This window comes from Galeopterus variegatus, unplaced genomic scaffold (assembly GCF_000696425.1).
Source record: "Galeopterus variegatus unplaced genomic scaffold, G_variegatus-3.0.2 Scaffold2238, whole genome shotgun sequence".
Classification (NCBI taxonomy): domain Eukaryota; kingdom Metazoa; phylum Chordata; class Mammalia; order Dermoptera; family Cynocephalidae; genus Galeopterus; species Galeopterus variegatus.
In genome coordinates, this window is record NW_007728349.1 from 76,866 (window position 1) to 104,565 (window position 27,700).

Here is a 27,700-nt window from a genome sequence, read left to right on the forward strand (position 1 = left end):
TGTTTCTGGTGTCTTTTCTTTGATGTTTATTCATTGTGGCAGAGGGTTTCACAGTCCACAGGTTTGACACTATTGCCTGACTAAGATTTTGTTGGGGTTGCCAATTTGGTATGGCTATCTCAGTGATTACTCAGTTGGACACTAGTGTCAGGCAAGTCCAAAATTGACTACCGGGAAGATGGCAGGGCGTTCACGCCGCTCCCTCCGGTGAGTCTCAGCTCCCGCGTTGCGCTCCCGCAGCAGCCTCTGCAGCCGGAGCCGCCCCGGCAGCCTCTCGCCGCCCCTGGCGCTCCTGGCTTCTGTTCACGCCGCAGCCTGCTCAGTCTCTCTTCGGCTCGCAGTTCCAGCAGCGCCCGGAGCTGGGGAGGTGACAGCCCCCTCCCCGGCAGATACTGCAGTCACTGGACCCCGAGTCCCGGTGGCGGAGCTGCGCAGACTGGCCCGGTGCTGAGGGCAGCAGCTGCGAGGCCGGGGGCCGAGTGGCGGCCACTCCCGGCGGCTTCTTCCCGGGGAGGATTTTGTAAATTTCACAGAATGGCGTGCACTCCAAACCTCAGTGCACGTATTATGAGAGTCCCCTTCAAGGTCTCAGCAATCCTTCAGAGCAATCCACCTGGGTAGTAACAGCTACCCCCGGTGCAAGCAAGGGCACCAGAGATTCTAACAAACCATCAGGCTTTCTGAGTTCCTCTTCTTGCTGGTGGCCTCTGGGATCCTGCCGGCGCAGGGTGCAGGCGGTTCACTCCCTTCTCGCCGCCATGTTTCTTCTGACTATTCTGTCTTTTTTGATAATGATCAGTCTAACTGGTGTGAGATGATATCTCAACGTGGTTTTGATTTGCATTTCCCTGATGCTTAGCGCTGATGGGCATTTCTTGTGTGTCACCGCTTATAAGCCAGCCAGAGATTGAGCATTTCTTTTTCAATTCCATCAAGTAAATACTAGTGTCTTGATTTGGATGCATGTGTACAGCACAGGGGTCTGAGAGCTACGCAGAAGTGGAAGTCTATTCTTCTTTTCTTTCCTCTTCTCTGCTCCTCTTGGCTTCCTACTGAAACGTCAACGGCAATTTCTTCAAGTCTCTAAGAAAATACTCCTTGAATGGACATGTATCCTTCTGCTTTGGGGCACATTTTACAACTGTAGATAGCATGGAAGAGGGCAATACACACGATCAGCATCCTTGATGGGCCTTTGCCCAAGATCCTTATCATCATGATGGGCTTCCTGAACTCGGCTCCAGTCTGCCTTCAGGGACGCGTTTCTGATTGGCAACCACTTTCTAAACTCAAGTAGGGTTTTTAAGGGTCAAGAGTTTTAACATCCATGAAACTTTGGATTAATTTTCATTTTCTTTTACTTTTCTACTTTACTGATCATGTCATGGTTCATTAATTGAAGTGTGATCCATTTAGAGTTATGTACTACTGAAAGAGAAAATACACCAGCATTTGAGTGAGTAGATATCTCTGGCTTCTGATTTCTTAGAGGAGGCCATTGCTGAAACTATTTATAAACTAGAAATTTAGATGGTTTTTAAAAAAATCTTGATGTTAAAGTGTTGAGATCGTGTGTCATTATGTCTAAAATGTTCTCAGAACTTATATTTAAGTATAAATTCCTCAAGAGCAGGGATTTTTCTGTTTATCACCATCTACCTCATGCCTGGAACAGAAGTAAGTCAGGCACTATTCATATCTTCAGGCCTCATGATCAGTGTTGAAAACGTGTGTCTGGAGATTATTTGAACATGTGATATAAAATGGACACTTGTACTGGACTGCTGTTGCTATTGTTCTTCATTCTTTCCAGGCACCAGTACGTAACCCAGACCAGTTCAAAGCTCTTGGATTGGTGACTCCAGCTGGAGTCCTCCTTGCTGGTCCTCCTGGCTGTGGGAAAACTCTGCTGGCAAAGGTATGGTGTAAATTCAAATGCATGTATTTTATGAGTGTTTTATTCTCCGTGTGTGTGTGTGTGGGCGTGTGTGTGTGTGTGTGTGTGTCTGGAAAGGGGATCCCGAACCCTTGACCAGTACTATCAGCACCACACTCTACCGAGTGAGCTAACTGGCCAGCCCTTTTACGAGTATTTCTTACTATCAGGTAGGATAATATGAATTTAACTTTAAATGTTACAGTGAGGTAAATTGTTTGTTTAATTTCTATTAGAAGTGCATTTTAGCAAAACTGACAACTTTCTTTAGGAAAGTTTCCTACTTTTTTTCTTTAATTATAAAAGGTTGTAATTGAAAAATATTTAAATCAACCATAATCTCATCAATTTTAGCACAGCAATTATCATACTTTCTGTGTTTTATATTCTAGCTTTTTTTTTTTTTTCCTTTTTGTCTTTTTTTCGTGTCCGGCAACGGATCGCAACCCTCAGTGTCGCGCCCGTACCGGACCGGAACCGGCAACGGGATCGCAACCCTCAGTGTTGCTCCCACACCTCGCTCAGCCAGTGAGCGGGAACCGGTCTGTATGTGGGATCTGAACCCTCGGCTGGAGCGCCACCGCACTCCCAAGTGGCGCACTGTAGCAGTGCGCCACCGGGCTGGCCCTATATTCTAGCTTCTTAGTGAGTATTATTACATAGTTGTAGTTTGTAGGTGATCTCGTTTCCTGTTTTGGTGTAGTTATTATTTATAACTTAAATATTTTCCTCTATATTCCTTATAAATATTTTTAAAAATTGATTTTTCACAATAGAAAATATAAATAAGCAAAAGGGAAAAGGATTGATTATAATTCTCCTACGACTGTCTATTACTAACCACTGTTTTATTTTGTTGTTAATCCTTCCAGATATTTTTCTGTTTCCTGATATCTTTTCAGTTATTTTCAAGATAATATAAATAGCTTCTACACATATAACTATGTGTTTCTTAATATTGACCCTTGGTAAAGACTGATATGATGTTTTTGAGTTTTGGTTTGTAAATGAATGAATGATTGCTTTTATTGCATAAGGCATTTCTTGAGTACAGAGATTAGGATTTCACTGGAATTCCAAGCTAGTGCTATAAAGGTATTAACATGAGCATGTTTATGTAAATAAGATATTTACAGAAATTTGTCATTTCCATTTGATTTATAGTCTGTCTTAGTAATTCTTAGAAAGTTGTAGGTAAACTTTTACTTCCTTTGATTTTCCTTTTATTAATTTCTCATTTTCCCATTTGTCTGTTTTTCTTCTCATAAGAAAGAGGCAACTATGAAAAGGAAAAACGAGTTAAAACCACATAAAGTCATTGCATTGTCAAAAATTGTTATTGTTATTCTTTTATTGTATATTTTTCTAATTTCTGTTTGTTTGTTTCCTCTTACTAGGCTGTGGCAAATGAGTCTGGACTAAATTTTATATCTGTCAAGGGCCCTGAGTTACTAAATATGGTAAGTTGTTGTGGCAGTGGCCATTATTTTAGATTAGGAAAAGTAAATGGTCATTCAAATTACAGGATAAAGCTATTTTCAGATCTTTGAACAATTGTGGTATTTTGGTAAAATCAGTGCTGTAGGGGTGAGTTTTGCTCTACTACTTAGGGTATATAAATGCTTTCTCAGTTAGATCTGTTAACCTTTGCTATAGTTGGATATGGTTGTTCCTACCAAAACTATTTGAAACCTGATTCCCAATGTGGCAGTGTTAGGAGGTGGAGTCTAGTGGGAGGTGTTTGGATCATGGGAGCAGATCCCTCATGAGTAGAGTAATGCCCTCCCTTGGAGTGAGTTAATTCCCTTGAAAGCTGGTTGCTAAAAGGAGCCTGGTACCTCCCCTCCTTCTCTCTTGCTTCCTCTTTCACCATGTGATCTCTTTACACACACTTGCTCCCCTTCTGCTCTCCACCCGAGTGGAAGCAGCCAAAGGCCCTCCCCGGGTGGAACTGCTGCAGAATTGAGAGCCAATAAAACTCTTTTCTTTGTAAATTACCCAGTCTCAGGTATTCTGTTATAGCAACACAAATGGACTAAGACAACTTCTGAGCCTGGGTTTTCATACCTGCAAAATTGAAATAATTTATTACAATTATTAATATTATAATGTGTTTACTCTGTGCCATGTATTTGTCAAACACTTTTTTTTTTTTTGTCTTTTTGTCTTTTTGTCTTTTTCTGTGTCCGGCAACGGATCGCAACCCTCAGTGTTGCCCCCGTACCGGACCGGGGACTGGCAACGGGATCGCAACCCTCGGTGTTGCTCCCGCGCCTTGCTCAGCCAGTGAGTGGGAACCGGTCTGTATGTGGGATCCGAACCCTCGGGCGGGAGCGCCGCCGCGCTTCCCAAGTGGCGCACTATCCAGTGCGCCACCGGGCTGGCCCTGTCAAACACTTTTTTATATATTGTTTTCTTTGTAGTTTAAAAAATTTTTTTTGATTCATATATTATTCTTTTTTAAAATTTCATTTATTAATATTATCATTTTTATATATTCTAAGATATTGTGAAGCAGTTGGAGGGAGGGGAAGAGGTGAGGGGGAGAGAAATAGCGTGGGAGGTGGAGGAGGAAGGAGGTTGGGCATGGTCGAAGCCTGTGGCACCCCCCTCATTCTGGCAGAGGAGACCAGGGGGCTTCCAGCAGTGGCTTGGTCATTTCTGGGCTGGATGCAGATGTTGGTGGGGTGTGGCTGAAGTCCTTGGTCCCCCACCACCCTGGCTGAGGAGCCCAGGGTGTTTCTGGTGGCAGCTCGGTGGTCATCGCTGGGCTAGTTGCAGATGTTGGGTGGAGCATGGCTGAAGCTCGTAGACCCCCACTACTTTGGCTTGGAAGCCTGGGGCATTTCTGGCATCGGCTCATTGGTTGTGGCTGGGCTGCTTGTGGGTGTTGGGGACATTGCTGAGGCTCTGCCGGTCCTTCTAGGTTTTATAGGTGTTCTTTGATGAAGTGAGACCTTTACTAGTTAATATCAAACTTTGTCTTTGGCCTGTGGGTATTTTGTTTTTTCTTTCAGTTCTGTGTTGGATTATTCACTGTTCCCACCACTTAAACTCTGCACTAGAACCAATTTGTTGTCCTTTGCTTATTTCTAAAGTGGGGGAACTTCCTGTAGGGACCAGCACTTGAGCCCTGTGGTTGAGCTAAATTGCTTCTTTGCTGTTCATTGGGAAGCCTTTTTGTGTAGTTCAGGTTTTAATTGTTAACCTTGTGTGTACTTCCAGGTCTCGTGAGTTCTGGTACACCTGGGTTGTGTGGAAACTGTGGTCTGGGCCTGAGTATTTTCAGCACATTGCACCCGTACAGTTCTATATTCCTGACCAGTCTCCACTGAGTGGTCCTGTGCTGACTGGAGGGCAGATCAGCTGTCCATGCTGTGCCCCAGTGTTTCCCCAGTGGGCGGGCCATGACTCACCACCCTCTGAGTGGCTCCTTTTTTCAGTTGTCTTTGGCTCCCCACTCTTATGTGGGTCCATGGAAATGATGTTAGTGGTCTTGTAGGCCTGCGGGCTACCAAGGCCCTGTTCTCCACTGCTGCCTTCAAGCAACTTCATATGAAGAGCACAGCAGCAGCTTTTGCCAGCTCTCTGTGCACTCACCAAGGCCAGCCTTGAAATGGCTGAGGCTTGAGATGGTGGGAACAATCTTTTATTTCTCTCATCGTGGCTTCCGCCTTCATGAACTCCATAGGTCTCTTCTCTCCTCTGACCTCTAGCGGCCCCAGCTTGGCTGTCGTTGCTTTTTAATAGTTGTAGATTTGTGGGAGAGAGTAACACTTGGGGACCATCTATTATGCCATCTTGACCAGAAGGCTCTCATATATTATTCTGTAACAACCCTCTGAGGCATAAATTATTGTTTCCTCCAATTCACAGGTAAGGAAACTTAACGTTGGAGAGGTTGTATAACTTGCCAAAGTCTGGTAGCTAGGAAGCAGAGCCAAAATTTGAGTCTGGGTTTTCTGACGTCTGATCTCTTTCCCATCCTGTTGTGTGGCTCAAATGAGTTAAGTATTAAAAAATAAAAATACTTTTGGGGAAGGAAGTCACTAAAGTGCTATATCTTATTTCTGCATTTAAGCAGTTTATATCTCACATTTAAGAGACTTTGAATTTCTTATTTCCTGTCCCTATGAAGTAAAAATGACATTCTGTAAAATATTCAAAGAAGAAATGAGAGAGATAACATTTGTTTTAAAAGGCCCTTTTTCGGGCCAGCCCGGTGGCGCACTGCTGTAGTGCGCCACTTGGGAAGCGCGGCGGCGCTCCCGACAAGGGTTCGGGTCCCACATACAGACCGGTTCCCGCTCACTGGCTGAGCGAGGCGCGGGAGCAGCGCCGAGGGTTGCGATCCCGTTGCTGGTCCTGGTCCGGTACGGGGGCGACACTGAGGGTTGCGATCCGTTGCCAGACACGGAAAAAGACCAAAAAAAAAAAGGAAATAAATAAATAAATAAAAGGCCCCCCCTTTTGTTTTTTTAATCTTTCCTCCTGTATATTACTTTCTCCCTAAAATAAGGGATTTATACTTAAGTATCTCTTATGGGCTTTTTGTGTACCTCCTTACTTTTCTCACACTTCATTTTGATTTTGTGGGAGAGGAGGTATTAGAAATGAGCCTTGAATGGGAGTGAATTAGTGGCAGATGAGGTTGAAGAAGAAGGTCATAACCAGACAGTGAAAGGCTTTTATAGCAATCTAGAGTTTGGATGTAATCTTCAGAGTATCAGAGAGCTGATAGAGGCTTTAAAACAGACTGTAACTATTTTTAAAGATTGTAATTAAGAAAAAAGTGTTATAAAGTGTTTCAGGCATACAAGAAGTTATAAATAGTAATATAATGAGCCCCTGTGTATCTATCACCAGCTTAAAAAAAAGAAAACTATATACTTGAAGCTCTCTGCAGCCCCTCCCTAATGATGTCCCTTTTCTCTCTCCTGTAGACCTTACTACAGTCCTGAACTTGGTGCTAGTTCTATGTACTTCTTTCTATGTTTACTATATACGTATTTATCTCTAAACTAAATGTTATTATTTTATGTTTCAAAAGTACCGGGGCCGGCCCGGTGGCGCACTGGATAGTGTGCCGCTTGGGAAGCGCGGCGGCGCTCCCGCCCGAGGGTTCGGATCCCACATACAGACCGGTTCCCGCTCACTGGCTGAGCGAGGCGCGGGAGCAACACCGAGGGTTGCAATCCCATTGCCGGTCCCCGGTCCGGTACGGGGGCAACACTGAGGGTTGCGATCCGTTGCCGGACATGGAAAAAGACAAAAGACAAAAAACAAAAAAAAAAAAAAAAAAAAAAAAAAAGTATGATGTTTGTGAGACAATTGACAGTTTGAATATTTACTGGATACTTGATATTAAGGAAAATGTTAATGTTGAAGAGTGATAATAAAGTAGTTATGTTAACATCATTATCTGTTAGAGATACTGAAATATTTACAAATTAAATATAATATCTAGAATATCCTTCAAAAAAGTGAGGAAAGAAAAGTGGGCAGGAATATAGATAAACAAGATGAGTTAAGTTGATAATAATTGAAGCTGGGTGATGGGTTCATACGTAGTTCATTCTTCCATTATATGTACCTTAGTTATATGTTTGGAACTATACTCATAAACAGTAAAGCAAAAACAAAAATAAACCCACTTTGTGTAAGGCATATGTTCTTTTGCAACTTCATTTTGTTGTTATTTTGTTTAATATTTTTTAAATCACTACTCATCCTTTGAGACATTCAGTGTTCTATAAATTTATCTTTGATACATTTACCTCTGTTTTATTAATTTTGTATTTTATTTAATTTTACATTGAATGAATATATCTACACTTTCAAAAAGTCAGGTTTTTTTCCTTGATGGATATTTAGGTTGAACATTATATACATATATCCTTGTGGGTATTTGTGAGATTTTTTTTCCCCCTAGTATATATACCCTGAAGTAGAATTGCTGTATCTTAGAGTATGTGCGCTTCCAAAAATACTAGGTATTGCCAGCTTTTTGAGGTGGTTATATCAAATTGCTCCACATCTTCACCAGAACTGGTGGTATCTGATTTTCACATTTTTGCCAGTCTTATGAGTATGAAATTTTATCTCCCTGTTGTCTGATTTGTTTTCTAAGGGTAAGTGTGTGAAGAGGTCCATGGAAGATTACAGAATGACTCAGAGATTAGGTGATCTAATGAGGAAAATAGACAGCTTAGGGTTAGAAAATGAGTTTGCTCTAAGACATTTTAGATTTTAAGAGCCATTTGGAGATGTCCAGCAGGTAGTAAGAAGTGTGAGTCTGGGCTCTGAAGAGATTTGGGAGTCGGTATCATCTAAAACCCTGGGAATTGCTGGGGTCTGTAAGGATGAATATATCAAGTAAAAATATAAGAACAAGTATATTAAGGGCCTCTGACAGAACCCTGGAAGATACCAACAATTAAGGGGTAAGGAAACAAGAGCTGACAGAGGAGACTGAAAGTGATTGGTCAGAAGGTAGAGGACACCTAAGACTTTCTAAGTCCAAAAACCAAAGGAAGATAATTTCTTCAACCTGTCAATGTGACCAAACAGTATAAAAGAAACTGAACTTCAGATATGGCAATTAGAAGATTATTAGAGACTTTAGGGAGAATATTTTCAATATTGGTTTTAGTAAAAGCTATATTATAATGGTGGAAAACTGAATGGCTATTAAAGAATTACAGATAATAAGTCTAAGATCCTTATTTGAAATATTTCTTCCTCAAGGCCAAGATGGGCTTTTCTTTTGCTTGTATAGTTTTAATTACTGTTGTCTTTGTTGAGATTAAATTGATTTTAATCTGTCCTTTTGGAACTTTAGGTTCGCCTTCCCTTAAATTAAATTTCCTTTTACTTAGTCATTTTGTTATATCCAAAGTCCCTATGTCAGCTGTATTGATTGGTCTCTTCTGTCTCTGTCTGAAACTTTATCTCTCTCAATGCACTGATGTCTTTTCCTTTAAAATATCTACAGAATATTTTGGTTCAGCATTCCAGATATAATTTTTGCTGAATTAGATTTTACAGGAAAACCAGTCTACTATATTTGTATGCTGTACAGGATGTTATGAGAGCAGATTTTGAAAAGGACATGACTTCTGCTTTCCAAGGACTTTATAATATAATACAGTGAAGGTGTAAAAGCTCAAATATTATAATAGTACAAAGTGCTATAAGAGCAAAGAAGAGAGTAATGGGAGGAAGATAGTAATGCGGATCTTTTAGAGTATAAGAAGAAATGTTTGGAGGTAGATTGGAAAAGCAGTTTAAGTAAGGGAAGCAGAATTAGCAAAAGTTCAAAGAAAGTACGGGATGGGTGTGAGGAAAAGAAGTTCTATTCAAATGAGAGAATAGGGCTGGCTGGTTAGCTCTGTTGGTTAGAGGATGGTGTTATAGCACCAAGGTCAAGGGTTCAGATCCCTGTACTGCCCGGCTGCTAAAAAAAGAAAAAAAAAAGGAAGAATAAACACTCTAATCACTGACATCTGTGGTGTATTCTTTGCCTTGATCATTATTATGGCCTTATAGTCATTAAGTAACATAGATGACATCTTATGAAATAGTTGGCACTGTAAAGATGTTTCCAGATTCTGTCTTATTTACCAGTTTTATTAAAACCGTTTTTCTTGGTCAACTAGTTTGAAATTTTACAAGAACAGTTTCTTATGTGTAGCTAAAAGTGAAACCATATCCTTACACAGGACTTTTTATATTACTTAGTCCTAATATTGTAGCTGCTTGTGAAGTGCTATATATTTTGACTGATCTTAGTGTTTCATATTTTGATATAGATTTTAACATAGAATACACCATTATGAAACCCATTAGGTGCCCAGCTGGCTGACTTTTCCTCTTCTGATGCTGTATGACAAAATAGCTCTTCTTTATTTAGCAAGATGACTTGCGTAGAAATAATGCTAGAACAATCGTTTGTCTTGTGTGCATTTAAAAGACGTTGAATTAATGAAAATTACTGCTAGGGTTTTTGTATATGTAAGGCTTAGGAGATAATTCTAAAATACAATAGAATTATGGGGGTTTTTTGAGCTGGAGAAGCTCTTAAATCCCACTTAGTCTTCATTTTATAAATGAGGACATTTATAATCTTAAATATGCAGTTGACTATTTTTACAGGTCAAAAATGTTAAATACCAGCAATTACATATGGTTCAACCTAATACTTTTTAAATTCTGACTATAAATATTATTTAAATTTTGCTATCATTTGGCCCAAACCCCAAGTCTGAACTGTTTCTGCATTTTATTAATTTTCTGTGTATGTCTAGTATGTTGGTGAAAGTGAACGTGCTGTGCGGCAGGTTTTTCAACGAGCCAAGAACTCAGCACCCTGTGTGATATTCTTTGATGAAGTGGATGCTTTATGTCCTCGAAGATCAGACCGAGAGGTAAATATCATAGATTAGTGGTTTACAGATTTTTTTAAGGTTATACTTTTGTAAGTTCCAAGTCAGTTATTTCTTATAAAGTCATTTCTTGGGAACATTCTCTTTGAATGAAGAAATCTATTAATTTAAAATCAGAACTTAGCGATAACAGTTGTATTTTGCATCAGCCTCTGCATCCATTTTTTTCTGTATATTATTTTGGTTGCACAATGTATAATCCTGACTCATAAATGAGTGGTTGGGAATGGAAACGATACTAGTTTTGAATAGCTTGCCTTGTAGTCCTATGATACTTTTCAGTGAAATGGGTTCTTGAAACAAACAAAATATAATTTAAGACATCATGTGCTCAAGCTATGGTCAGTTTATTAGCTTTAAGACCCAAAAGAATTAGTACCTGGGGAAGATGTAAAATTGGTCTTCACTGAATACCACCTTCATCAACCACACTTAGTCACAGTTCTTATAGATTTCAGTACAGAGAATGCCAGAAACAGTTGTTATCAGGAATACAATTATGTAAAAATTCGAAGCATAACATAAAGAACATATAACCTTTCTGAAGCAGATAGCAATGACTATTTAATAAGTACATTTATTATGAGATGATAAGGAGGTGACTATATTTCTAAAATTGGAAAAATTTTTGGGGATTTATTTATTTATTTTTTTCTTTGTTTTGGTTTTTTGTTTTGGTGGCTGGCCAGTATGGGAATCTGAATCCTGGAACTTAGTGTTATCAGTACCATGCTCTAACCAAGTGAGTAACTGGCCAGCCTAGTGATTTCTTTTCTTTCTTCTTTATTTTTTTTTTTTTAAAGATGACTGGTAAGGGGACCTTAACCTTTGACTTGGTGTTGTCAGCACCACGCTCTCCCAAGTGAGCAAACCAGCCATCCCTATATAGGGACCCGAACCTGTGGCCTTGGTGTTATCAGCACCACACTCTCCCAAGTGAGTCTCGGGCTGGCCCTTGATTTATTTTCAAATAGTTATTCTGTGTGTGTTTCTGTTTGTCTGTGTGTGTGTGCGTGTGTGTGTGTGTGTGTGTATTCTTAGGTTATATAACATTTATTAAACACTTCATTTCATTAAAAATCTGTAAAGATATTGAAAAGTTGTAGAAACAAAAGTTGACTATTATAAATGTGACTCACACCATAGCAATTTTGTTTTCTCATCCAGTAGTCATCAATGACCATCACAGAAAATCCTGTGTTATCTCTGATAGTGATCTCAGTAGCTGAGGCAGAGATTCTTCCCCTGTTCCCCTGTCATATTTCAAAATCTAATGTGGAATCCAGAGCAAAACCCTATTTGATATATCCAACTAGCTGGGGCATAACATACTCTGGATTTATTCCTTTTTATTTCTTTCTCTTTTGCCATAAATAAGCCCTTCATTTGTCCACAGCACCTTTCATCTTTTGCAGCTCTCTGTTATCAGCTGCTAAATCCAAATTTGAAGGAGTTCATTCTCAATTACTGCCTTCATGGAAGTCCGTAGCCATATGAAGTACATTTTTAACATCTAGGTTATCTATTTCTTAGATATCTACTACCACACATTTCTGTACTCTAATATATATGGTTTGCTTTTTTAACATTTTCACCTTCTGAAGGGGATTCTAAAAATTAAATTTTTTTTTTTTCCTTTTTGTCTTTTTTCGTGACCGGCAACGGATCGCAACCCTCAGTGTCGCGCCCGTACCGGACCGGGACCGGCAATGGGATCGCAACCCTCGGTGTTGCTCCCGCACCTCGCTCAGCCAGTGAGCGGCCGGTCTGTATGTGGGATCCGAACCCTCGGCGGGAGCGCCACCGCGCTCCCAAGCGGCGCACTATAGCAGTGCGCCACTGGGCCGGCCCAAAATTAAAATTTTAAATTTGAATGTATTTTTTAAAAATTATATTAGTTATACATGAATACATGCTTGTGAAAAATTCAAATAAACCACAAGTATAGACAGAGTGAAAGTCTTCCCATTCGTCTTCCTCTTACTCTTCTTGGAAGTTACTAATACTAATAGTTTAGTGTTTAGTATGTATCATTCTAGAACTTTTTTCATAAACTTAAAAACATGTATAGTTTAGACTTGTTTTTTATACAAATGTGGTCATTCTATCTTGACAATTTTCTCATATTATTAATAACTTTTTTTTAACTATTGCATAATATTCCACAGTCTGAATACAGCATAATTTACTTAATAATTCTCCTGTTTTGGACATTACATTGTTTCCAGTTGTTTCTCTTACAGAGAGAACTGTACTAAAATTTGTATCACATATCTGTGTGCATATGTGGGAGTATGTGAGATACAGTTCTGGAAGTGGAAATCAGGGTTGAAGATGTAATACGTATTAGATTTTGAAAGTTAATACTTTATCATCCTTCACAAAAACTACCACTTACATATGCCCACCAATAGTGTGTGAAAATAACCATTTCCCATGCCTTTGCCAATGATGGATAATATCTGTCTTTTTATTTTATTTATTTATTTTTTTGGCAGCTGGCCAGTATAGGTACTCAACCCTGTACTTTGGTGTTATCAACACCATGCTCCAACCAACTGAACTAACTGAGAAATCCCCCCAACTTTTTATTTTTTGTCAATTTTATTGGTAAAACATATTAAATTTTACTATGCATGTCACTGATACCAGTGAGGTTGACCACCTTCAGTGAATTTTATTTCATTTTCTATAGATTACCTGATCATATCCTTTGACCCTTTTGCTATTGAAGTATTTTTCTTTCTGTTTTTATTGTTTTATTGGAGCTTTTTATGTATATTGGAAATTAGTCCTTTGTCTAGATATGTGTGTGATACTATTTTTTTCCAGTCTTGTCACTTATCTTTAATTTTGTTTATTATATAGAATGTTTATTATATAGAATTTTAATATAATAAAATCTGGCAATTTTTTCTGTGTTGATTCTGAAAATTTTTTTGTATTGCTTAAATAAGACAGTGTTTGTTTTTTTAACCCAATGCTTTTTCATATTTTTTTAAATATGAATTTTATGGGCCAGCCCGTGGCTCACTCGGGAGAGTGCGGTGCTGATAACACCAAGGCCACGGGTTTGGATCCTATATAGGGATGGCCGGTTCGCTCACTGGCTGAGTGTGGTGCTGACAACACCAAGTCAAGGGTTAAGATCCCCTTACCAGTCATCTTTTTAAAAAATAATAATAATAATAAATATGAATTTTATTTTATTTTATTATTTTTTAAAAATTTTACTTCTCAAAATACATTGTAGTTGATTTTCATGCCCCTTTACCCATTCCTCTCCACACCCTCCCCTCCCCGCCCATCATAGCTGTTCACTTGACTTAAATAGTTCAAGGAATTTTTGTGGTTATTCTGTCTTTACCCCCACCCCCACTCTGTTTGTGTGTTTATTTATTCACTTATTTTTAGCTTCCACAAATAAGTGAGAACATGTGGTATTTCTCTTTCTGTGCCTGACTTGTTTCACTTAATACATTTTTCTCTAAGTCCATCCATGTTGTTGAGAATGCTAGTATTTTATTCTTTTTTATAGCTGAGGAGTATTCCATTGTGTAGATGTACCACAGTTTCCTTATCTATTCATCAGATGATGGACATTTGGGCTGGTTCTACTTTTTCATATTTTTGAGTTTGAATTGTAATTCTGTTAATCTCCTATCAGTGTTATGTCACCAAGGTATGATAATAAAGCAGACCAAATGTTTTTTTCTGGAGATATCAGTGGGTTAACCCCATTACCACCTCTGCACAGAAAATTTGTTGTGAAAATGTCCATTTTGCCCAAAGCAATCTACAGATTCAAGCAATCACCATCAAAATACAAATAGCTTTCTTCACAGAAGTAGAAAAAACAATCCAAACATTTGTATGGAACAACAAAAGACCCCTGCGTAGCCAAAGCAATCCTAAGCAAAAAAAAAAAAAAAAAGCTGGAGGCATAGCACTACCCGACTTCAAATTATGTTACAAAGCTATTGTAACCAAAACAGTATGGTACTGGTGTAAAAACAGACACTCAGATCAATGGAATAGAATAGAGAACCTGGGAATTGACCCACATACTTACAGCCAACTGATCTTCGACAAAGGCAGCAAGAATATACATTGGGGAAAAGAGTTGCTTCTTCAATAAATGGTGCTGGGAAAATTGGACATCCATATGCAGAAAAATGAAACAACATGTACCTCTCACCATATACCAAAATCAACTCAAAATGGATTAAAGACTTAAATATAAGACCTGAAAACATAAAATTACTAAAGGAAAATATAGGGGAAACACTCCAGGTAGTAGGACTGGGCAAAGAGATTATGAACAAGACCCCAAAAGCACAAGCAACAAAAGACAAAATAAGTAAATGGGATTATACCAGACAAAAAAGCTTCTGTGCAGCAAAGGGAACAATCAACAGAGCAGAAAGATGATCTACATAATGGGAGAAAATGTTTGCAAACTATACATCCAACAAGAGATTAATATCCAGAATACAGAAAGAACTCAAGCAACTATACAGTTAAAAAAAAGTAAATAATCCAATCAAAAAATGGGCAAAGGAGATGAATAGACATTTTTCAAAGGAAGACATACAAATGGCCAACAGGTACATGAAAAAATGCTCAGCTTCAGTAGTCATCAGAGCAATGCAAATTAAAATCACATTGAGATACCACCTCGCTCCAGTTAGACCGGCCATTATTAAAAAGAGTAAGAATTGGGCCAAGCCCGTGGCGCACTCAGGAGAGTGTGGCGCTGGGAGCACAGCAGCGCTCCCGCCACGGGTTTGGATCCTATATAGGGATGGCCGGTGCGCTCACTGGCTGAGCACGGTGCGTACGGTCTCAAAAAAGGACAAAAAAAAAAAAAAAGTGAGAATAACAAATGCTAGTGAGGTTGCAGGTAAAGGGGAACTCTTCTATACTGTTGGTGGGACTGTAAACTAGCGTAGCCATTATGGAAAACAGTGTGAAGGTTTCTCAAACAACTACAGACAGAGCTACCATATGATCTAGCATCCCCACTGCTGGGTATATATCCAGAGGAATGGAAACCACGTTGAAGGACACTTGCACTCCCATGTTCATTGCAGCTCTTTACAACAGCCAAAGTATGGAACCAACCTAAGTGTCCATTGACGGATGACTGGATAAAGAAAATGTGGTATATATACACAATGGAGTACTACTCAGCCATGAAAAAGAATGAAATTCTGCCATTTGCAGCAACATGGATGAGTCTGGAGAAAATTATGTTAAGTGAGATAAGCCAGACAAACAGAAATACCACATGTTCTCACTCATAACTGACTGCTAGGAAGGAAGAGAGGGAGGGAGGGAGGTGGGGAGAGAAGGAGGGAAGAAAGAAGGAATGAAGGAAAGAAAGAAAAGACCACAACAGTAAGTTGAACTTTGAGAAGGAGAGAACAAACCTAAGGATGCTAGAGATGGGGGAGGGATGGAGGGGGTTTGGGAAGTGATAGGTCGGGCAAAGCGCATAAAGAAATATCATGATTTGTAAGAATGAATATGCTAATAATAAATTAAAAAAAATTTTTAAATGTGTTTTACACCTTGAATAAAACAAACAAAAAAGTTTATGTCAAGGAAAGACAGTTACTGTAATGACAAAACTAAACACAGCGCTACATTTCTCATTTCCTCCATTGTGCATTTTTTTGTTTGTTTGTTTCTGTGTTTAAGTGATTTATCCCTCTTGTTACCAACTCCTTGAACCTTTCTCTTGTATTTTGCCCTGAGGTAGCCATACTTTGTATTATTTGCTTAAAGGAAAAGAGAAAATGCCTCAGTGTCCCAGATACTCCTGCACATATTGCACTGAAAGATCTGGAACACCTGATATACTGGAGAATCTGGAGTTCAAAAGCTGAGTATAGATTTGCCCAAAAAGTTCATTGAATAACTTGGAAGCATAGGCCTGAATAAATTGGGATCAGGTAGGCCTGAAATTGTGTTTCATCTCTCCCCTTATCTAACAATGAGACTTTGGACAAACTACCTCTGTAAGCCTCCATGTCCTCTTCTGGACTGTGGATAATGACCAGATTGCTGGGGAGGTCCACTGATGAGATCACGTTTTGCAGTGTCTCCGTATAGTGATTCCTCAGAAAATGAAAATTGTCTCTTTTGACAAAAGCTTTCATTCCAGTTAGCAAATGTATTCTTTTGTATAGAAAAATAATAGTTATTTTTTTTCTTTGTATTGAGAGTTGATGGAACTAGATTTATTTCTTTTTAGACAGGAGCAAGTGTACGGGTGGTAAATCAGCTGCTTACAGAAATGGATGGTCTGGAAACACGTCAGCAGGTTTTTATTATGGCAGCCACTAACAGGCCAGGTAAGAAAGAATATAACACAGATGAGTCTAAAAACCTACAGCATTTTGTAAACGATATAATTTACATACATCCTAGTAAAGGAAGATTAAATTTTGGCAATACCTACTTGGTTCATAAGTTGACATAAAGCCTCAGAAGGCTTTGCGTAAGCTAGAGTAAAAAGCACAGTATTATTGCCTGCATTCCATGAGATTGTTTCTCTGTATTGATGCTTAGAAAGTTGTCTTGCTGGCACATTTGCAGCATATGCTTTTGACCATAAAACTATTCTCAGAATTTGTTTTCTGTCAAGACTATAAGAAGCAAGAAACAGAGACTCTTCACTGTATCTGAAACTTGAAGATATGAAGGTAGATTATTAAGGTTTTATACTGGAGCCATGCCTCTCTACTTGCTCTTAACTATTATTTAAAATCATTTTCAAGCTTAAGCATTCCGTAAGGGATTTAGAAAAGGACTCAAGACTTCAAAAGTGCTGAAGATGGCTTTTATTTTGGATCCCAAATTCTCTTCATTTTGTTTAATACTTTGCCCTCAGTATGAGCCACTCTATCATAGCTGCTCCTGCAGTGATACTTGTGGTAACTGTGTCAGCTAGTAATGATATGGTACTCTAATTGCTTGAATGTATTCATCAGTTGTCAAACTGATGTAATTTTTCATTTCTTGTAAGTTACTGTGGAATGAAAATTTGAAAGTTTGTTATGATTTATAATTTGACTCTGGTAATAACAAGATACTATCTTTGGAATCAGACAGAACTGGTTTTGAGTCTTAGTTGTATCACTTTATATCTTAATAATGGTTCTGTTTCAACCCCAAATAGTCATACCAAAGTGTCCTGTAATTCAATTCTGACACTAATGGAGTTACATCAAATCTAACCAGTTAATGGATCAGTCCTCCACAAGACTGTTCTCATTTCAGATGCCATTTGCAGAGGTGTTCTCAGGACACCCACACTTCTGACCAGCCTGTTACAAATTTGGGGATTTCCATGACCCCATAAGTTTTGATAATTCACTAGAAGGACTCACAGAACGCAGGAAAGCACTATACTTTAACAATCATAGTTTTATTAAAAAGGATGGGGGGGGGGAGCGCAGAGTTTCCATGCCTTCCCCCTGTCGAATTAGAGCATGTCACTCTCCTGGCACATCAGTGTGTTCACCAACTGGGAAGCTACATTGAGTTTTGGCATCCAGAGTTTTTATTGTGGGCTCATTATGAAGACATGATTGATTGAATCATTGACCATGTGACTGAACTCAGTCTCCTCAAAGTTGAAGCTCAAAATTACAAGCCTCTAATCACATGCTTAGTCTTTCTGGTGACCAGTCCCATTCCTGAAACCATGTTGGGGCCCACTATGAGTCATCTCATTAGCACAACAAAGACACTCCTGTCACTCAGGAAACTAAGGATTTTTGAAGCTCTATGCCAGGAACCAGGGGAAAAGACCAGCTGTATTGTGTATTATTACCACAGTAACATTGGGCATATATTACTTCATCTTGCTGACCATCATTTTGTTATCTATAAAATGAGGATATTAGTATCTAATTGGCAGAATTGTCACAAAGGTTGAGTAGTGTTAGTAATGTGTCTCTTTGTGTAGCTTTTTTGTAAATGCTGTATATATATTATATACATATATATGTATATATACATAAGTTATGTATGTATATATACATAAGTTATGTATGTATATGTATGTTATATATATATAAAACATATATTACTGTTATTGCCATTTTACCAGTTCAAGTGATGTGTAGAAACTACCTACCTTTAAGTTCCTTTATCCTTCCCCATTGATAGCATAATTGTCTTAAATACTCCCTCTCCATCCTTTGAAAACCATCTCAGACAATTTCAGATTTTTACTCTTTTCATTATTCTTTCTTCTTTCCTGATATTCCAAAGTTCTTTCTATAATTTATTTTTTATTTCAAGGACTTCCTTTTAGACATTCTTTTAGAATAGTTTGGGTCATAGCAAATTTTCTTAGTTTTTATGCATCTAAAAATGTCTTGTGAATTCAGTTACACCCCTGAATGATATTGTTGTTGGATATAGCATTCTGGTTTAATAGTTTTTTTCTTTCAACAATTGAAAAATGTTGTGCCACTTCCTTCTGGCCTCCATGGTTTCTGAAGATAAATCTGCTGTCATTCAAATTGTCTTTCCCATATAGGTAAGGTGTTTTTTCCTGCTGCTTTCCAAGGTGTTTTTCTTGTTTTTCGTCTTTTGTTTTTACTTTTATTTGTGTCTGTAGAAGATTTGTTTATATCATGTTTGGAGTTTGCTTAGTTTCTTAAATCAGTAAGTTTATGTCTTTTGCCAAATCTGGCTAATTTTTAGCCATAATTTCTTTATATAATTTCAGCTGTATACTCTTACTTCTGGAAAAAAACACATTAGAGCTTCTGTTATAGTCCCATAGGTCATTGAGGCACTGTTCATTTTTTTTTTCCATTTTCTATTTTTGAAATTGGGTAAATTTATTGTTCTGTCTTCAAGTTGACTGACTCTGTCCTCTGTCATCTCTATTCTGTTATTGAGCTCATTCAGTGAGTTTTTCATTTACATTATATTTTTCGGTTTTAAAATTTCCATTTAGTTCTTTACTTCTTTTATTTCTTTGCTGAGAATTTGTTTGTTTGTTTCAAGCATGTTCATAATTGTTTTCTTAAATGCTTTTGTTATGACTGCATTGAAATCTCATCTTCCAACATCTCAGTGTCAACTCAGTGTTGACATCTTTTGTTTCTATTTTCTCATTAAAGTTGTGATCTTGCTGGATCTTTTTATGATGAGTGACTTTTTTCCAGTTGTATCCTGGACATTTCGAGTGTTATGTTATGAAACTCTGGATCTTATTTATTTATTTTTATTTTGTTATTATTTTTTTTAAAGATGACTGGTAAGGGGATCTTAACCCTTGACTTGGTGTTGTCAGCACCACGCTCACCCAGTGAGCTAACCGGCCATCCCTATATGGGATCCGAACCTGTGTCCTTGGTGTTATCAGCACCACACTCTCCCGAGTGAGCCACGGGCCAGCCCGTTCTGGATCTTATTTAAATCTTCTCTTCTACCAGGCTTTCTCTGACACTGTGTCAGCAGGGGAAAGAGTAGCTGCCTCACTGCTGCCAGATGGGAGTAGAAGTCCAGGTTCATCACTCAGCCTCTATTGACAACACCTGGTGCAGTTGTGCCTCATTTGTACTGGGTGGGGTGGAAATTCAGGCTCTCCACTAGGCCTCCGCTAGCACCACCTTGACTAAGAGGAGGAAGGGTACCTTCTTACTCTTCCCCCCATGTCCTCCAATGATGACACTCTGTGGGGGGACCTCTTCACCTCTGTGTGGAGATGAAAGTTCCATTTCCCCATTCAGCCTCCCCTGAATACCACCCCAGCAGAGAGTATGGGACATCTTATTAGAGCCAGGCAGTGGCAGAAGTCTATGCTCCCTGAATGGCCTCTGCTAGCATGGGTAGTGGTGGGGCCACGGTTTTCCCATGGTGTTTGGCTGCAGTATTGTAGTTACAGTCTAACAGTGTCTTACAGACGGCCTCACTCTTGGTCCTTTAGCCGAAGAAAGCAGACTTCTGAAGGGATTTTTTTGTCTGTACAGTTGATATTTTCAGGTTGTCATATTTACCAGCACCCAGTCAATGATATATTATACAAAATGAAAACCCAAGGAACTAATCATCTTCTTATTACTTTTGAGGTCCCTAGCCAGTCTTCCTTCTTCCCTCCCTCTTTCAGAATCTTCTTTGGCTTGTTTTATATATAGTATTCAGGATTTTTAGCTGTTCTTTGTGGAGAACAGGGAGAAGTGCATATATTCCATCTTGTCCCAAAAGCAAAAGTTCTGATTTGCTTTTAAAAAATTATTCTGTCTGCTGTTTAATGAGGCAAGAGCGAAAGTAGTTGTTCTTAACCTTGGGGATCTATAAACCTGATGTGAAAAACTTTGATCTTAATTTTTGCCAACCCCTAACTGAATTTAGCATTTCCTTATATTATGAATGTAGGCAAAAACTAGTATTAGCAATACGTTCAACTGTCACCAATAGAAATCATAAAATTCTATCCTTTATCACTTTACAGTTGTTGCAGATATCACAAAATACCCTTTACACTCATTTAACCTCAGAATTACAATTTTATTAGATGTGATGCTTGTAAATGTATTAATAAGATGCATGTATTGCTAATATATGTTAATAGTTTTTCTGTTTGATAACTTTTAATACCATTGATTTTTTTGTAATCTTATGTATTTTACTTTATGCATTTGCAAAAGTTTGAGAAGCAGTCGATAAACTTTACTGTATTCCCAAAGGGGTCCTTGACACAAAACATCCTCTGATTTAGAAGATGTACAGTCCAGGGTAGAAGTGATCTGGGCTTGGTGGGAGAAGTAAGAAGTGGTAAATTTTGGGATAATTTTGAAAGTAAAATTAATAGGGTTTGCTGGAATTAGATGTGCGATGTGAGAAAGAAAATAAACGATGGTTACTTAGTGTTAGATTTTTTTGACCTCAAAAACAGTAAAAAGTTTTGCCTCTTACTGAGATAGGGAACACTTGGAGAGAAGTAAGTTCATTTTCAGCTCTAAAATATCTGTTAAAGGATATGAAAATGAATCTATTTTATTTTCTTTATTAGTTCATGTTATTTAAAACTCAATAATAACTAGGTTCTTGGAGCACCTGCTAAATACTGGGCATTCTAAGTGCTTTACCATGTTAAACCTCATAACAACCTTGTGAGGAATGTGCAGACAAGAAGTCTTTAAAAAGTTCATGGAAAGATTCATATTATCTTTTAATTCCATTAATCCATGAACTTCTGGAAGTAATCTCATATATATACATATTACTGTTACAAAAATTAAAGGTCAGTGAGGTTAAATTATTTGCCCAAGGATACATAGCCAGTAAGTGGTGGAGCAGAGATTTAAATCTCGGTCTGTGTAATGCTGAATAGTCATGATTATCATATGAGCATTTGTATTTCAGTCACTACAATAATTACTTCCCATGTTATGTCATTTAATCCTCACAATAAAGCTCTGATGTAAGTTCTTTTTTTTTTGTCATTTTTGAGACCGGCCGCACCACGCTCAGCCAGTGAGCGCTGTGAGCACACCGGTCATCCCTATATAGGATCTGAACCGGAGGCGGGAGCGCTGCTGTGCTCCCAGCGCCACACTCTCCTGAGTGCGCCATGGGCTCAGCTCTCTGATGTAAGTTTTAATCACTTTGCCCCACATAAGTAAAGTGCCATTAGCAAGTGGAAAGACCAACATTTGACCCCAGACACCTACTGAATTATACTTTGTCTAAAGCACTTGTTCATTTCTTCTACACGCTGTACCTTGTCTCCTCTACAGAACGGAATTTGTTTTATTTGTTATGTCTCAGGATGTGAACAATGTCTGTTTTGTATGCCTCGATTTCTGTAATATGAGAAACTCCCTAAGAGAATGACCAGAACCAAGTTTCCATGGTTGTGGATCTGATTAGTAAATGACACGAAAAAGAGAAACCCACAGAGGAAGACATGGTATTTAAGAATTAAATGTCATGAGAAGCTTCTAACAAAAACTGTAGTTCTCTGCCCCACATCTCCTCTTCCCCTGTCCAGAGGCAACCACTGTAAACTCCTTAAGCTATTTTCCCTGCTGTTTTCTCCATATGTTCAATAATACGCTCATGCTGCCATTTCTTACCAATTTAGACACTGCACATTAGCTTCCTTTTAGGAAAGATGAAGATTTGGTTGTCTGACATTCACCCTTTCTTCCCCACCACCACCCTCGCTGCCATGCCCTCTGTCCTCTTCTCCATCCTCCCAGTATTGTAGTAGAGTTTTATCGTAGCTTTTGCTTAGATCACTGATCAGTGTTTACATTCCTGTGACTCTGTAAACATTTCTCTCGGCTGACCCAAGCATGACACTGATTAGGTTTCCTTTCTTTATATAATCTTTTTATTCTGAGATTCAGTAACCCTCATTTTGTCTTCTGCTTTGTTTTCTACATTCCTGTTCTTCATCATGTGTGTTATACTGCTATCAGTATTACTTATCCAAAGGATGTGTCAGTTCCATTTAGCTCTTTGTTTCTGTAGATATCCCTTCTGGATCTTTCCATCCTCCTGCTCCAGTATGGACTGGTCTCTTTGGGCCTGTGGTGTAAATCTGTTATTTCAGGACTTCCTTTACTGATTTCCTTTGTTTGACCTCAGTTTCTGATCTTATGTTAGGCTTTTTGTTTTTGTTTTTTCCCCTTGGCTTACTCCCTGATTTTACAAGAGCTCATTTTTCAGTGGCTTTTCTAAGAAAAGTCGTGTAGGAGATAGGTTTTATGAGTTCTTGAAAATATCTTTATTCCATCCTCATTTTGATTGGTAGCCTAGCTGGGTACAGAATTTTGAGTTTAAAATTTTCTTTATAAGGGCTGGCCCATGGCTCACTCGGGCGAGTGCGGCGCTGATAACACCAAGGCCACGGGTTCAGATCCTATATAGGGATGGCCAGTTTGCTCACTGGCTGAGCGTGGTGCTGACAACACCAAGTTAGGGGTTAAGATCCCCTTACCGGTCATCTTAAAAAAAAAAAATTTTTTTTTTCTTTATAAATTGTAGGCATTGCTTTTTTTCTTTTAAAAGTCCTATGTCATTCTGATCCTTTGTATGTGACTTTTTGTTTGTTTCATTTATGTGCTTAGCACTTGGGTGGATCTTAAATCTTCTGGATTGATCTTCTAAGTTTCCTCTTTTCTACTATTTTTCATCTTCTTATCTTTATTTTCCCTAATTTTTGAGGTATTAATTTTAGAAAATGAATGAAAACACTGTCCTCTCACCGTTCTGCCTCTGGTTGGTCTGAAGACCTGTACTTAACCTGAGGAGATGCAGATCCTTATACAAATTACATCTATACCACAGATAACCTAATTTTAGTCTCTCCCACATACGTTTGCGTTCTCTTCTTCGAATACCAACTCCTGTAAAGGATGTTCTCAGTTGGGGAACTACCTGTTCCCTCTTAGTACACTGTCTGGCAGATTAAAAAAGATACTTCTGCACAATTTACATAGATTATGAAATCCAAATATACACACCAGCTTATTCCTTTCTTTTCTTCTTGATAGGTGTCTGTTTCCTATCAGTAACAGTAGAGTATTCAGAAAGACTTTCTGCCCTCTTTGTATGGCTCGATTGAATAAATAAATACATAATGATACAATTTATGATATATGGGGTATATGGTTATGATGTATGATGCAGGCTTCTTCAGGGCAAGGATTAGGTTTGTACACTTTTATATTTCATAGATAGCTTCTAGTTCAGAGTCTCCATTCTAAGGTCTTAGTATTTATCAGATGAAAGAGTAGATGACTGACAGTTAGAAGGTGTTTATTTCATTATAGTAAGATATTTAGCCACTTTAGTTCCAAGTTAAATGGCGTAGTGTCCCTCACCTATCTAGTCTGAAAGGTCTTGGATAATGGTTAAATAGTCCTTGAAGGAAATTGAACAGTGACTTAGTGCTGTGGTCAAGCCTGTATACCTTGTCCTTTGGCACAGTACTGCCCTTTTAAAAATAACTTTTGCTTGGCATCACTTCTTCTGATTTATAGGTACCCTGGTACATAGTAGAACTCAATAATTATTCATTTAATGAATCATAAGAAGTGACCTACTTCTATTTTTTTTTTTTTTTTGTCTTTTTCCGTGTCCGGCAACGGATCGCAACCCTCAGTGTTGCCCCCGTACCGGACCGGGACCGGCAACGGGATTGCAACCCTTGGTGTTGCTCCCGTGCCTCACTCAGCCAGTGAGCGGGAACCGGTCTGTATGTGGGATTCAAACCCTCGGGCAGGAGCGCCGCCGCGCTTCCCAAGCGGCGCACTATCCAGTGCGCCACCGGGCCGGCCCCAACCTACTTCTATTTTATGAAGGTTGTCTGATCTTGTAATAATTTCCACTGGATATATTTATAGTCTCATTAGTCTGAGGATCCTTTTTTTTTTTAAATAGACTTATTGAGATATGTTACATATCATAAAAATACCCATTTTAAGTATACAATTAAATGGTCTTGAGTATATTTACAGAGTTGTGCAGCCACCCAACAATCTGGTTTTAGAATATTCCTATCACCCTAAAAAGAAATCTTGTTCCTGTTAGCATTCACCTCCATTCCGTCCCTCATCTCCAGCCCTAGGCAACCACCAATCTACTTTCTGTCTTGTACATTTGCCTATTCTGGATATTTTATGTAAAGGTAATCATACAATATGTGGGCTTGAGTATCTGGCTTCTTTCACTTAGTGTGATGTTTTCAAGGTTTATCCATATTATAGAATGGAAAAGTACTTCATTTCTTCTTATTGCCAAATAGTGTTCTGTTATGTGGATGTACTATATTCTGTTTATTCACCAGTTGATGGACATCTGGACTGTTTACATTTTTTGGTTGTTATGAATAATACTGCTATGAACATCTATGTACAAGTTTTTGTGTGGACATATATTTTAATTTCTCTTGTATAGTTACCTAGGAGTGGAATTGCTGGGTCTATGTTTAACATTTTTAGAAACCACCAAACTCTTTTCCAAAGTGGCTGCATCATTTTATATTCCCATTAATAATTGTGACATAGCAATGTACGAGGGTTCCAGTTCCAGTTTCTTGCCATTACTTCTAATTGTGTGTCTTTTTTGATTATAGCCATTCTAGTGAATGTGAGGTGGTATTTTATTGTGATTTGATTTGCATTCCCTGATAATTAAAGTCCAATTTATCAATTTTATCTTTTTTTCTTTTTGGTGGCTGACGGGTGTGACAATTTTTTTCTTCTAGTGCATGCACTTCTGATGTTATGTCTAAGAAATCATTGCTGAACCCAAGGTCACAGAGTTTACCCCCTATGTTTTCATCTAAGAGATTTTATACTTTTAGCTTTACATTTAGGTCTTTGATTCATTTTGAATTGATTTTTATGCATGTTTTAAGGAAAGTGTCCAAATTCCTTTTGCAGGTTGATATCCACTTGTCCCAGCACCATTTGTTGTAAAGATTAATCTATTTCCCATTGAATTGTCTTGGCACATTTGTTAAAAATTGAGGGTCTCTTTGTAACAAAATAATGTTTTCATAAAGTTGAATGTTGCCACCATTACCTCTTAAATTTTTGCCTGTTTTTGAACTTGATGGAACAGTGGTGCTTCTTGATCGACAGATATGAGGGAGAGTTCTTTTTCAGGCAACCATCTCATTTGTGAGGAATGGACATTGTTTTGAAAGCTTTGGGATTGTTGGTGACGTTTTTCATTGATTTATGAATTGTTATCTGGCTGGCCTGTTAGCTCAGTTGTTTAGAGCCCAGCCTTATAACACCAAGGTCATGAGTTCAGATCCCTGTATAGGCCAGCAGCCAAAAAAAAAAATTGTTGTCTTGACTCTTCCACCTACTCTGTCTCTGACACAACTAGGTAGGGAAAGTTAGGAAGCTGTAACAATAATCCAGGTGAAAGATGTTGGTAGTTTGAACCAGGTGATAGCTGTGGAGGTAGAAAGAATCTGGATATATTGTGTCATAGAGTTGACAGGATTTTCTAATGGATTGGGTAAGGATATGGGAGAGTGGAATCAAGCATGGACCCAAGTTTTGGGCCTAAAAAACTGGAAGGTTGAGTTGGCATTAACCAATATAAGGAAGACAATAGTAGGGGCCTGTTTGGGGAGGAGATAGGAAAAGATCAGGATTTTACTCCCAACAATGTAATACATAGAATTTTGAAGGAGCCTTTGGTGGAGTTTGAATCATCTAATACTAAAATTTATATAAAGTGCTTAGGATGCTTTTTTACTGTAAATAAATAATTTCTCAAAATAATAAACTGCATAATACTAAATGTGTTGTTTGTTACTTAGAGATGTTAAGTAAGTATAAAGGTTCTAATCGAAGAATGCTTTCTAATTGTCAGGATTATTATTTACTTTTTTTTTTTTTTTAAAGACGACCGGTAAGGGGATCTTAACCTTTGACTTGGTAGTGTCGGCACCACACTCTCCCAAGTGAGCTAACCGGCCATCCCTATATAGGGATCTGAACCCGTGGCCTTGGTGTTATCAGCACCACACTCTCCCAAGTGAGCCACAGCCCAGCCCTGTCAGGATTATTTTACATCAGGCTTCATTTGGGGGAATTCAGATCTGGGTTATATGTTTGTATATTCAAGTTAAAGGATGTTTCCACACCATGGTATTGGCAGAGAGATTAGACAGCTAGATCAAAGGAACAGAATAGAGTCCAAAAATATTCCTGCACATATCTGGATAGTTGATTTGTTTATTAAGCACAAAAGCAATGCAGTAGGGAAAGCATAGTCTTTTTAACAAATGGTACTGGAACAATTGGATATTCATATGCAAAAAAATGAGCTTCAATCCATACTTCTTAACACATATAAAAATTAACTGAAAATAGATCACAAACCAATGAAAATACTGTAAAGCTCCTAGAAGAAAAATATTGGACAGATTTTTTTCTGCCTTGGATTAAGCAGAGATTTCTTAGATATAACATCAAAAGCACAATCCATAAAAGAGCAAATGGATAAGTTAAACTGCTCTTCAAAAGATGTCGCTAAAAGTATGCAAAGATAAGCCACAGGCTGGGAGAAAATATTTGCAAGGCATATGTCTTGATAAAGCACTTGTATTCAGAATTTAAAATAAACTCTTGGGGCCGGCCCAGTGGCGCACTGCTGTAGTGTGCCGCTTGGAAGGGCGGCGGCGCTCCCGCCCGAGGGTTCGGATCCCACATACAGACCGGTTCCCGCTCACTGGCTGAGCGAGGCGCGGGAGCAACACCAAGGGCTGCGATCCCGTTGCCGGTGCCGGCCCCGTTCCGGGGCCAGAACGTGG

The 27,700-nt window shown here is 38.5% G+C and overlaps 1 protein-coding gene across 3 annotated transcripts in view; it reads left to right on the top strand.

Annotated features, from left to right (window-relative positions):
* Positions 1-27,700, top strand: part of NVL (nuclear VCP-like) — a 109,184-nt gene that overhangs the window by 47,617 nt on the left and 33,867 nt on the right. For all 3 annotated transcript variants that reach the window (XM_008581035.1, XM_008581036.1, XM_008581038.1), the window contains 4 exons: positions 1,814-1,918; positions 3,334-3,396; positions 10,243-10,362; positions 16,640-16,739. In XM_008581035.1, the coding sequence (XP_008579257.1) occupies positions 1,814-1,918; positions 3,334-3,396; positions 10,243-10,362; positions 16,640-16,739 (388 nt within the window). The remainder of the gene's footprint in view (positions 1-1,813; positions 1,919-3,333; positions 3,397-10,242; positions 10,363-16,639; positions 16,740-27,700) is intronic.